General features: G+C 37.2%; 1 protein-coding gene across 9 annotated transcripts in view; it reads left to right on the forward strand.

Annotated features, from left to right (window-relative positions):
* Positions 1–12,993, forward strand: part of Mast4 (microtubule associated serine/threonine kinase family member 4) — a 602,193-nt gene that overhangs the window by 524,364 nt on the left and 64,836 nt on the right. For all 9 annotated transcript variants that reach the window (XM_070031269.1, XM_070031266.1, XM_070031264.1 and 6 more), the window contains 3 exons: positions 2,313–2,391; positions 8,882–9,039; positions 11,656–11,731. In XM_070031269.1, coding sequence (XP_069887370.1) covers positions 2,313–2,391; positions 8,882–9,039; positions 11,656–11,731 — 313 coding nt within the window. The remainder of the gene's footprint in view (positions 1–2,312; positions 2,392–8,881; positions 9,040–11,655; positions 11,732–12,993) is intronic.

The following is a 12,993-nucleotide window of genomic DNA, read 5'->3' on the forward strand; positions in this document are numbered from 1 at the left end:
TGTGGGATAGCTTTCTTGGAAAAGGGGCATATTCTCTCTTAAACACTGCATGTAGCATATATAGTAACTTCTGATGTACGGTTGTCATGGCAATGAAAATGCAATGGTCCTTTTGCTCCATTTGAGTAAATAGACACAGACAACTTAGGGAACTTTATGAGATGTAAATTATATCTGTTCAATACCTGTACAGAATACTGGGCACATTTTTGTTCAAACATCTTTCTAGTTGTATTTTTCTGGACTATGCAAATATAACTTATGCTTCAGAGCTAGTAAGACTGTATCTCTTCTTGGAATTGTTCATCCATCTGAAATATGTTCATTGATACCTGAGGGAAAGGAGAGTTAATGAATCACAAAACAAAATTATGGTAGGGGATATTGTGTCCCTTACTGTTTCCAGAAACTAGTTTCTGATAATTGCTATTAAATAGACTGAATAATTCTTTTAAAATCATATCCTTTTCTAAATTGGGATTTAAAATATAAAATACAGATATAGATTTTTAAGACTTTAATAAATAGTTAAATAAAATAGAATCAATCTGTGTCCATTTAATTGATAGTTGGGTATCTATAAGCATATTATAATTATTTTCTTCTAAAGTATTTAATATTTTCAATTGTTTAACAGTGTTTTTTAAACAACAAAGAACTTAATTGTCCTAGTTTCTTTACTTTGGTATATCTGAAAACATCTTATTTTGCTTCTTCTTCTTTTTCTTTTTTTTTCTTTTTTTTTCTTACCATATTTGATTCAATTGTACTCCAATCATGGTCACAGAAATGACAGGTAACTTTTATTAAAATCTTAACATTGTAGTAGTTCCATGATTTGTCCACTTGATTTTCTCCATTTTGTCTTTGTAGACCATTCGCATTTAGTGGAGTAACACCCATGGTAGCCTATGGTAATATTTTTTCCTTGCACATCAGGCTAAATTGTCAGTTTTTCATATCAACATCAAATTGTGTTTTCTTCAGTTCATGTTCAGTGTTGTAGAATTCCTTGATTTCAACTTACTGTGAATGTGATTTTGGTAGTTTGTCTATTCCTGTCTCCTACTGTGTAAATTAATATAGTCATGAATGATAGAAAGTTGATGAATGGTACTGCATCTAGGAACACAATACTACCCCTCAGATGTTTTCTCTATCTTTCCCCTTGGCAGATTTACATGTGTTTGCTTTCATGACGCTTTGTGATTTTTAAGGCATAGTCTGGGATGCCAGCAATTCCAGAAAAATTTGCTTTTTGGTTTCTCCTTGCCTTAGATGAAGCAGTACTGCTTCTACTATGAAATTAACCCATCTTAGACCCATGTAATGACCCTGATTCATAATCAGAGTCCAATTCAGAAATCACTATGCTAACACTATTGAGGACAAAAGCAATTCTATTTAAGACTCCTGACAGCCTTCCCTCTAAGACTAGAACAGATGGCTCTACCCCCTTGTGTTTGCTTCTGTTATTTGTGGATACTTTTTCCTTCTGCCCTTATGGTCATTGCCCAGAAGTGGGCTGCAGACTCTAAAATTCTGCAGGTGATCTTTGCTCCAACACTTTATGAAGGAAGCCAGGTCATGTCAGAAGCAATAACTCTTCAGAGAGTCTGAGCTCAAAGACAGTCACTTTTTTAGTGCTACTTGCCACTTAAAAACTTGAACCAGGAAGTGGTGCTGTGGATCAAGAGGTAGAGCACTAGCCTTGAGCTGAAGAACTGAGGGGTACTGCTCAGGCCCAGAGTTCAAGCCCCAGGACAGACAAAAAAAAACCCAAAAAACAAAAACCTTGAACGATCTACAAGCCGTGAGCTTCCTTCTGGGACTGCTCTCTTGAAAACACAAAGTGCAAAGAGTTTAGGACACTGAAATTTCTCATCAGTCCTGACTTCCCATAGGCTCTCACACTATGCTGGAATTAAGGCCCTGGTAAAGATTTTTGGTTCTGGTTATCAGTTCCTAGTTGAGAGTGTTTTCCCTCCCTCTTTTCTGTTTGTATGCTTTTGAATCTGCTGAGTCTGACCATTGTAATTATCCCTGGTATTCATTTTGTCAAATTGTATTAGTGAGAGATCAATACTATGGATCAAACCATTCACTTTCCTCTTGTTTGGGTGTATTGATTCAGTTTAAATAAAAGTCAACCTGCTGTATAATGTTTGTTTACCCTGACCCTGGCTGAGCATTTCCACAACCTCACAGATGATGTTTGTGTCATTTGTTCGACTAAAACTACTCCTTTTCTCTTGCGTTCCCTTGTTACAGTACTCCAGAGTTGACCTAAGCTATGTTCCCTTTTTCAACAGGACTGATGGACGCCGCTGGTCGTTGGCTTCTCTACCCTCCTCTGGTTATGGGACAAACACACCCAGCTCTACTGTCTCTGTAAGTACCAGATCCTTTTCTCTCCCTCCCATCTACCCTCTATGTAGGCAATGCTTCCTCTGGGTGTTTGCTGGTGGGAAGAAGATAAATTCTACATGTCTGCCACTCTGAATATGTTACTTGTCAATGATGGCCTAACAAACATGAAAAGGGCTTAGTATTACTGTAAGCTTCTAAATTGTGACACATAAACTGTATAAGGCCCAAGAGGTTTAGAGACAACTGGAAGCTTTTGTTTTAATACCAGTTTTTATTGTAGTTTGTGAGGAAAACACAATCTGGTTTTCTTGCTTTAGTTTCATGTTGGGGATATTAATACTGAAAATGCCATTAAACTTTACTAGACTTGACCTTGTTTTGTGTGGTTTAGAAGTTTGTTTTGTTTCCTCTCTCTTTCAAAGAACACAAGAAAACCAAACCCCCCAAAAATGACAAGACTTCTAGCTTGCCATTTTAAGGAGAGTCACAGATTACTTAGTAAAAGGTTCATATAAATAGAGACAAGATTGAATCATGGAAATAGAATAGAGGGAAAAGACTCTTGCCCCTAAACACTTTTTCAATAAGAGTCCCAGGTATTTCTGAACAGACTTCAGTAGATTAAGTAGAAGCAGTCTTAGTTGAAGTTAGTGTAGTTTTGTGGATTGTCTGTATCCATCAGGCCTTAGAAACCAAATAGTTGTTTAGAAAGACCCAGGAGGCTGAAGGTGTTCACTAAATATATAATGTGATGGCTTGGATGTTCTTGTGTGAGCCATGAATGTGGAGTATGTCTATAGTCTTTTTAATTTATTTCCTCCCTCTTAATGTTAAAATGTGTGGCTGATTAGGAATATCCATCTGTTGTGTTTTCCACAGCCTGCAGTACTATACTACTAAGCACAGAGACTCATTCACTGGATAATCCTCGAGTTGACAAGAAACAACAACTCAGTAGATAACCCATAACTGTATCACTACAACCTTCAATTATCTGTTCCTAGGATCCCAACTATAATTTGACATGGGTTTTCTGGAGCACCTCTAAACCAAATTGTTAAAATTTTCTTTCAGAGTTTTACTGAAGTGGGGTCATTTTTCCTGTCCATTATTTCGTTTTGTTGTGGATGTGAATTTATTGTTCATTTGGACCATTTTGAGAAAGTTCCTAAGAGTCCTAAGTAGTTTGGGTGGCACATCAACCTCACATCACATCAATAAAAATCCTGGATGGGACCCATGGATAAAATTGTCACTAACTAATAGTGAGGTCATCTTTGGCTGTTATGGCAGCCGTCATTGGTTACTGGTCCACATTTCAGATGTTGAAAATGTGGGAAACCACAATGTGAAAATGAATGCTGAAACCGATTAACCAAAGGAGAAAGAAGAGTAATTCATAAAGTTTTAAGTACTATCCTTCCCCAGACCCTTGGTATCTTTAATTAGCACCAAGCTCTGATTAACAGAGTGATTATCCTTATGGATTTTACATACATATTTTCATTTAATCCCCTCCCAAAAGAATTCATGTCTCCTAATGTCAAATTATTTTATTCCCTTTATAACACTTTGCATTGCACCCAGTTAGGCTTTATGATAGATTGATGCAGAAATCTCCATTTATTAAGAAAAATAAGAGAGAGCATAATATCTCTGTGTGTTTTTATCACATATCATCTTTAATGTGAATTAAAAAAGAACAAGTACATAAAATCTGACTCTGTTGGTTTTAAATGGTTTTTAAACTAGTGCTTTTACAAGTACTTATTATAAAGTGTCCCAAATTGTACTTCCAGCCAAAACAAATAAACAACCAGAAACAGCTATTTAGTCTGTGATGGTAGGTACTACTACTTCTGCTATCTTTTCTCCATATTAATGTTGATAAAAGTGACCAGTTCACAATAAAAAAAAATCAGAAAAAAAGTGACCAATGAAAACTAGAAATGCTATTTCTTTCATTCCCCACTTTTTTTGTGTCCTGTTCCTTTAAATATTGCTGCAATATTTTCACAAAACTACTTAGTTACAGTTTTTTCTTGCCTAAATAAAATCTGAATTACTTTTAGGATTATCATTAAGCATTAGTCAGTTAGCCAAACAAAATATAGTTTAGCTGTTTTTACCCAAGGAAAATATAGAACCTATCCAGATGAAATTATCAGTACACTGAAAACAGAGTTTAAATTTTACAGATAGTTCTTTTACAAGCTGAACTCTAAAACTATTTACACAGAAATGGAAATATTATTATTTCTTTACCCATTGGATATTACAGGAATTGCTAAACAGCTCAGTGTTTAAAATGCTGCATTTTGACATTGGAAAGATATGATCATATGAAATTAATCAGTCTTCATAGAGAATATTTAGTACCACAACTTCTTTTTAGTGTCCAATGTTAGTTAAAATTAATTTGTGGGACCTCTCCAAGATGATATTCAGATTATAATTTTAAATTATGAAATAAGTAATATGGAATCATTTGCAGCAGTAAGTAAAAGACATCCCATCAGATAAAATATTTTTCTGCTGAGGGACAGAATAAAAATGTGAATATATATACTGATAAATATGAGGTATGACTATTAAATTATATTACTTTTAGGAAACAACAAGGAGAAATTCATGCATCCATATGACCATTATCCTTTGCAAAGTGGTCATCTGAAGAGGCTAAATGATTATTTGCAAGATAGTATAACTCAGAAAATGTACTTAGAACTCTAACTGCCTTGAGAATTACTAGCAGCATAGTTTGTATTGTATAAATCTTCCATTCTTTGAAAGTGGATTTGATTTATGGTTTAGTCAAAAATCCTTTGCAAACTAGTTAGGTAATGAGGCTCACTGGCATTCCATTTGGAAAATATGAAGTAATAAGACTTAGTTGATTGGAAAACTCCCAGACTAATTCTTGAGACTCTTCTAAACATTTCAAGGATGCTTTATTTTACTTGTGGGTGTACAGTCATATTTTATTTCTCTATTTCATCTTATATTTGTTTATAAACATATAAACAAATCTTTCTTCTCTTGTGCACATCAAAATGTACATAAATTAGAATGAGAATGCTAAATTTTCTATAAACATAATTTAAACTCTACTAACAACAGAAGAGAATGATCATGACTGGTGGTCACACATGACAATCAGGTGAGGGAATAGGGTCCACCCTTGCTCTATCCTCCAGCATTTTACTCCAAGGATGCTTATTGGGGCACTTCCTCAATAAATATGTCAGGGCCAGGTATGGTTCATGCCTATATTTCCAGCTACTAGGGAGACTGAAACAAGATGACTGCTGAGTTCAGATGGTCACCCTGGCAAGAGAGAGAGAGAGACAGAGACACAGAGACAGAGACAGAGACAGAGAGACAGAGAAAGAGAGAGAGAAAGAGAGAGAGAAAGAGAGAAAGAAAGAGAGAGTGCTTTTAGAGACAACACTTGCATCCCGCTGACATCCTGGCAGCTGTCTTCGCTGGTTTTGCAAGTTCTTCACTGAATCCTTACTCTCTGCTGAAACTGATCCTGTATATGTATTAAAAACATGACCTACTTTTTGGAGGCACTTTACTGTTTTAAGACATCCCCAGCTCATCCTGCTGGCCTGCAGCTGTCCCCAGTGCCTTGGGCATATCCTAGAATTACTTGTTTTACTCTGTTCCAATTTATACCTGGTTGGAGTGCACTTTCTCTGTCTCTGTCTGTCTTTCTGTCTGTCTGTCTGTCTGTCTCTCTTTCTCTTCAGAAAAGCTCCTGGACTGCTAGACTCTGCTGTCACAGTTAGCACACTCCCCCCACCCACCCCGCACCCCCATTCACTCAGGTTATCACATTCCCTTTCCCCTAACCAAGGCCAAGTTCCTCATGGAGCTGCCCAGTAAGTACATGTGATACCATCTTATTTTCCTTAGATTCATCAGATGTTAACCTTTTTTGTCATATATGCTACAACTATGTTGAAAAACCAGATTTCTATTTTATTTAATAAAATGATTCTCTGGGTTCCAGCAGCTCACACTATAATCCTAGCAACTCAGGATATTTGAGGATCACAATTCAAAGCCAACCCAAGGAGAAAAGTCTGAGAGACCCTTATCTCCAACTAACTAGCCAAGAACCAGAAGTGGAGCTTTGACTAAAGTAGTAGAGTGCCAACCTTGAGGGAAAAAGTTAAAGACACACCTAGTCACCTAAGGTCAAGCCCTAGTACTTGCATGCTAGATAGGTAGGTAGATAGGTAGGTAGGTTGGTAGATAGGTAGATAGACAGACAGACAGATAGATAAATGATAGAAAGACAGATGGATAGATAGAATGTTAAAAACATACCATCAAAACCCCTCTTTGTCCCTACCTACTCAAAGGACCTCTCTCTGAGGTTGGTTGGTATCTTTCCTATATAAGTTTCTTACCTGTCCATACTGACTTCTGAAACTCTTGAGGCTGGTATGTTTTAGAATTAATTTTTATTTTTAGAAAGGTAACATGATCTCTGTAATTATACTTTACAGCCCAGCAGCAACTCCAATACATTACTGTTTCTACAGCAACCTGAATCAACATTCACACTTAGTGAATTGAGTACATATTTTAAATATCTTCCCATTGGCTCAGTTGCTGTCAACTTACAAACTTCTTGGTTTGTGGGTTTTTAAATCTTGGATACAAGAATGTAGACATAGATTTACCTGAGGAATACATGTATAGACTTTTTAGGATGTTGGTAGAACCCAGAGCTTGGTGTGTGTTAGACAAGTATTTGGCCATTCATCTTCTCCCCAGCTCTCCACGTACAGCCTTATGTTTTTTGTTTGTTTGTTTGATGTTTACTTTCCTCACCTTTGCTGTTATCGCCACTGCTTCTCTACCACTTAGAAGACTGATCTCATTATTCCTTTCCTGAGTTCTTGAACTCATTTTTGTGGGTTTTACTTTATAGTGAAAGTATGTAAGACTGTGCTTTATTGTATCACAAGTCCTTGTTGCTATGTTCTCATTTTTATGGTTTATAAAATCATCTAATTACATTATAAAAATCCCCCTTTGTCTCAGCATTAGTTAGGCATTTTGTAATTTCAATGTATAAGGATTATTTTTAACTTCTAGTCATTAATTTATAGTTTTTATAGTACTGCAGAGCTTCAGTGTTTATGAAGGGTGTATTTTAGTAATGACAGTAGTCTTTCAATAAAAAAATCTACTAGAACTGATACTGTTGCATGAGTGAGATCTTTCAACCTATGCTAATTCTAGCCATGTTTCCACTTACTCAAAAATTTCTTGTTCTCTTTTATGAAAATTACATACAGAGTTTACCTGTCATTAAGACAGCACCGGTAACTCACACCTATAACCCTCGCAACATAGCAAGCTAGGACCTTCCTCATTTTAAAGTCAACCAGGGCAAAAAAAAAAAACATCTGCCTCTAACTAAGTAGCAGAAATTGGACTAGGGGCATAACTGAAATGGTAGATGCCAGCTAGGAGTCTGAAAGCTGACCAAAGGCAAGGCTTTGAGTTCAAGCCCAAGTACTGACAAAAGAAAAAGACCAGACTCCAGATTTCTCTGTTTGTAGTTCTATATCTTTGATTGATTGAAAGTAGTCAGTTTTAGCTATTTACTTTCCAAAATTACCATTTTCCAAATCGGAGTGATGATCTAAAGAAACAACCCACCAAGTCTGTACACAATGAATAAAAAACTCTCCATCGGTAGTGAAGCTGTTGTTTCTTGAGGACTTTTTATTTTATTTTATGATAGTCTTGGCACAAAAAGAGGAATAAAAAAATTCAGACTGCTGAGAAAGCCTACTGGTGAAGGTTGGATTGAGGGAAGTTTTATGTAAGGACAACATGCATTATTAAGGGATTTCTCATGATCTTATATACTTTTGACTTTTGAAATAAGATCAGTGCCGTGTAGCTATGACTAGTTTGGAAATCCATATGTAATCTAGGCTAGCCTCAAAGTCACAATCCTCCTGCCTCAGCCTCCTGAATGTACATATTTTAAATATCTTCCCATTGGCTCACTTAGTGCTTTATTATCTTATTTTTTGCCTTATACCATATAATTTGTTATTTATCTGAAAAATGACAGTGTTTGCTTATAAGCAACAGTATATGCAAGAACTAATCCGTAATGCAAATCTCACTTTCTTGCTTTGGCTTTGACTGTCTCCTACCCATTTTCTGAGCCTAGGTTTTATCCACAGAGGAAACTATCTTTGGGGAAATTATCTTTAGAAATAAATTAGAGAAGATAGAGAAAACCATTAGCCTTTCAGAGAGCATCAGATATTCGTTTAGACTCTAGTAACTATTATATAGTTATTATAGTGTATATTATTATATTATTATGTATTGATATTATATATTATTATTATATAGAAAGAAAGTGATAAAATATTTTTGTCTCCCAAGGTTAGCATTTTGGTCTTATATTTGTTTTCAGAATTTCTCTTGGACATAGTCTTAAAAACTTTGTTTTGGTTTGTTTCAGTCATCCTGTTCTTCTCAGGAGAAGTTGCATCAGTTACCATACCAACCAACACCAGATGAATTACACTTCTTGTCCAAACATTTTTGTACCACAGAAAGCATTGCCACTGAGAACAGATGCAGAAACACGCCGATGCGCCCCCGTTCCCGAAGTCTCAGGTGTGTGGCCCTCTCCCAAACGTGATTTATTGTGTTATCTGTTTGAGCTGTTGGCAGTAAAAAAAAAAAAATCTTTCATCCTTTAATTCATATATGTGTTAGTTGATTTGTGAACAGACATAAATATAGTATGACTTTTTTTCCCTGTTTACAGATGAAATTGGTAATTACTGTTGAAAGGCATGGTATTATTTCTTTAAGTTTTCACAGTTTGCTAATTGCTGCAGTAGCAGTAATCATGTTAGCCTTAGGGTACTACCTATGAAAACTTCTAGCCATTGGAAATCTCAAGGCCATCTTATTATGATGCAAGAACAGTTAAGTATTTATATGAAGAGAAAAAAGCTTACTTGGAAAAGAATAGCAAAAACAGGAAGATACTTTCCTAGATTCCATATTATAAAGGCCCATCCTACTATTTTTTCCATCCTATCTTCCCATCATACATCCTACATTTTCCCAGATTATGAACACATTTATAGGAGTTGTGTCTCCTGAATTGTGTGGTTGTCAGATTTAGTCCTCTTGATGTTGGAGTAGAGCCAGTTTCTTCTTTGCTTTTTCATTTGCTTTTTTGTGCCATTCTTAGAGCTTGAACTCAGGGCCTTGGCACTCAAGGCTAGTGCTCTTATCACTTGAGCTACAGCTCTACTTCTGGCTTTTTGATGGCTAATTGGAGATAAGTCTCATGGAGTTTCTTGCCTGCACTGGCTTCAAACCATGATCCTCAGATCTCAGCCTCCTGAGTAGCTAGGAGTATAGGTGTGAGCCACTGGCACCTGGCTGCTAGTTTCATTTTGACTTTGTTTCAAATAATGTGTACCAAACTCTGTTTCTTCAAGAAGTAAACTCCGAAATAGTATTTCCTCTTCAGTATGTTTATTGGGGATTACCAACTATGTAAGAGAAGGAAGGAAGTAGGAGTGGGAGAATCAAACTGCCATTTAGGGCCTACTGCCTTGGGCAGTTCCGTGGGTTGTTGAACCTTTGGGCCAAATGGAGCTTCCTTTCTTTATACCCTGCTTCGGTTCCTCAGTTCCTGAGTTTGTTGTTAGAATACCTTGGAAAGGTCATGGGTGAAGTGATTTTTTTACAGATGAGATTTTCTGGAAGAGACTCAGATGGCACATGAATTTCAGGGTTTTTGCTGACAGCATCCCTAGGAGCCAGTCAATAGGTCCTGCTTAAATGAGTGGCTACAGAGTAGTGCATCTCCTTGACCAATGACAATTTGAGGTTTTGTTTTTTTTTTCTTACCACAGTTTGAACTCAAGACCTCACACTTACCCAGCTTTGCTACTCAGCTGGTGCTCTAGCAGCTGAGTAGAGCATGTCTCTAGCATGGTTTTTACTGGCTGTATTGGAGATAGAATCTACAAAGTTTTCTGACATTGAATCATGACCCTGCAGTTCTCATTCTACTAAGTAGCTAGGATTACAAGCTTGAGGCACCAACACCCGGCTCAATAGGATTCTATATTAGTAATATACGTTGCTTTACTGAGGTTTTATCATTTAAAAAATAGCTTGTTAGGTGAATTTTGAAGTTTACACAAAAGAGTTTTCTCTTTATAGCTTTTTTCATGTAATATTGTAATACTGAATTTATCCATACCAGAGGATGGTAGAATATGTTAGATTCCTGTGATACTCAGAATTAAAAACCAGTATTTCTAATTCATCTAGAGGTTCTTTGGTGACTAGATGAGTACCATTACAAAAAAAAATTTGTTGGCTGTGCGGCCTGAGTTCTGGGCCTGGGCGCTGTCCCTCAGCTCTTCAGCTCAAGGCTAGTGTTATACCACTTGAGCCACAGCACTACTTCCAGCTTTTTCTGCTTATATGGTGCTGAGGAATCAAACCCAGGGCCTCATGCGTGCAAGGCAAGCACTCTACCACTGAGCTACCTTCTTAAATCTTTCTTTAAAATTCTTTTAAGAAATTCCTGGCGTGTCTAGTGTAAGTTGTATATATCCAGCAATGTTACCTCCTTAAAACGGTAGAACCGCATTGCATCATGTAGGACACTGACTACTGAAATAAAAGAACAAAAACCACACAACAGTTGTATAACTGTGTCTCTTTGTGTGTGTCTACCTCAGCATCCCAAATAAATGTTTGCTAGTCTAGAAAATGGATTTCACTTCAACACCTGTGCCATGGAAGTCTCTCCGCCCTTTCTAGCAGCATGTGGCAGAACGCAGGTGTATGATAAAAGTGTGAAATTACACTGTTAAATGTATCTTTGAGGTTGCTGTGTGTGGCCGCTCTGTTTGGTGTTATACTGCAATTCATTAGTTGGTTTCCAGAACTACACAGACTCACGCCACATGCAGAATAAAATCTCAATGTAAGGCTGGTTCCTGAACTAATATTATAATTATTATATGGCACTTTACTTCTTGGGTTTGCTTCCTGAAGAGTTTTCATTGTATTTCTGTATTTACAGGTCTGTGTGTGGACATGAGCACTAATGACTGATTTTGTAGTTTATTACCTAATACGGCATACTTTTCCTCTGAAGGTTGCATAGTACGTTGGATGTAACGGACTGTTTATAAATAAAAAGCTTATTTTCATTTCATGCTGTGAAAGGGTAATTTGCTTTGCTTGCAGCCCTGGACGTTCCCCTGCCTGCTGTGACCATGAAATAATTATGATGAACCATGTCTACAAAGAAAGGTTCCCAAAGGTAATGAATTGAATTGATGGTGCCTGGCACCTAAATGAACAGGCAATGTAGGTTCAGCATCCTTAAGGTAAAGGTGTTATTGTTATAAGAAGGAAGGATCCAGCCTCCAGTAATGTCTTGTATGTCTTTTCTTGGGAAAAGAAAACAACTAAGGAAATAGGAAGCTACCAACCACTGAGAACTCTGTTGAATTGTCCTTGAAGCCAATGCTGTTAGTATATGCAATGAACTTGGCAGACCCAGGGTTGGTGAGACAGGGAGGGTCTGTTCTCAAAGGCTTTACGCTGTGTGTGTGTGTGTGTGTGTGTGTGTGTGTGTGTGTGTGTGTGTGTGTGTGTGTGTGTGTGTGTGTGTGTGTGTGTGTGTGTGTGTGTGTGTATACGTACTTCTTGTACTCATGTTCTGGACCTACTGCAAGATTGCCAAGTAGAGGATCTTTTTCTTCTTAGAAAGCCATAGATTGCTACATCTACAAACCATTTTTCTTATTTTTTTTTCTTTTTTAAATTTCTGCTGGTACTAGGGCTTGAACTCAGGGTCTGTATGCTGTCCCTGAGCTTCTTTTGCTCAAGGCTAGCATCCTACCACTTGAGTCTCTGCTCCAGTTCCAGCATTTTTGACAACTAATTGGAGATTAGAGTCTCATGAACTTTCCTACCCAGGCTGGCTTTGAACTGCAATCCTCAGATCTCAGCCTCCTGAGTAGCTAGGATTATAGGCATGAGCTCACTTTTCTTTTGAAACCTCATTTGCTCTTTCCCCATGTCTTCAGTCATTACACATGGTAAGCCAATTGCTATAGAGGGGACAATTGTAATGTTACCAGTAGACTGGTAAAAGGAATTTGAATTGAGGCAGAATGCTATTTGGCTGATGCCAAACCCTCTGGCAGCAATAACCAGCTCTCCCATAGTCCCTACCACCTTACCTCTATCTACATCTTTCTTCTCAAAGTGTTTCTGCACATTAGGTAGAAGACAACCTGTCTTTGTCTGTCTTAATCCTCACCCACTGCCTTTGTTGCCTTAGGCAAGAACAAAGGGAAATCTCCATTTTCATAAATCAGGGGTAGAGGACTTATTATTTGTAATGAACCCAACATTGATTGTTTTCACTATTTATCACATGCCACCTGCTCACCAGGGAAATAGATACTGACTACAAGGAGTTAATGCAGGTTCAGACATGAAAGAAGAGAAGAGGAAGGGGAAAGAAGGAATCTCTCTTTATATATAGTTCATGTAAGCCAGGGGTATTGATTG

The sequence above is a fragment of the Dipodomys merriami genome, unplaced genomic scaffold, assembly GCF_024711535.1.
Source record: "Dipodomys merriami isolate MVZ:Mamm:240054 unplaced genomic scaffold, mDipMer1.0.p SCAF_20, whole genome shotgun sequence".
Lineage (NCBI taxonomy): Eukaryota > Metazoa > Chordata > Mammalia > Rodentia > Heteromyidae > Dipodomys > Dipodomys merriami.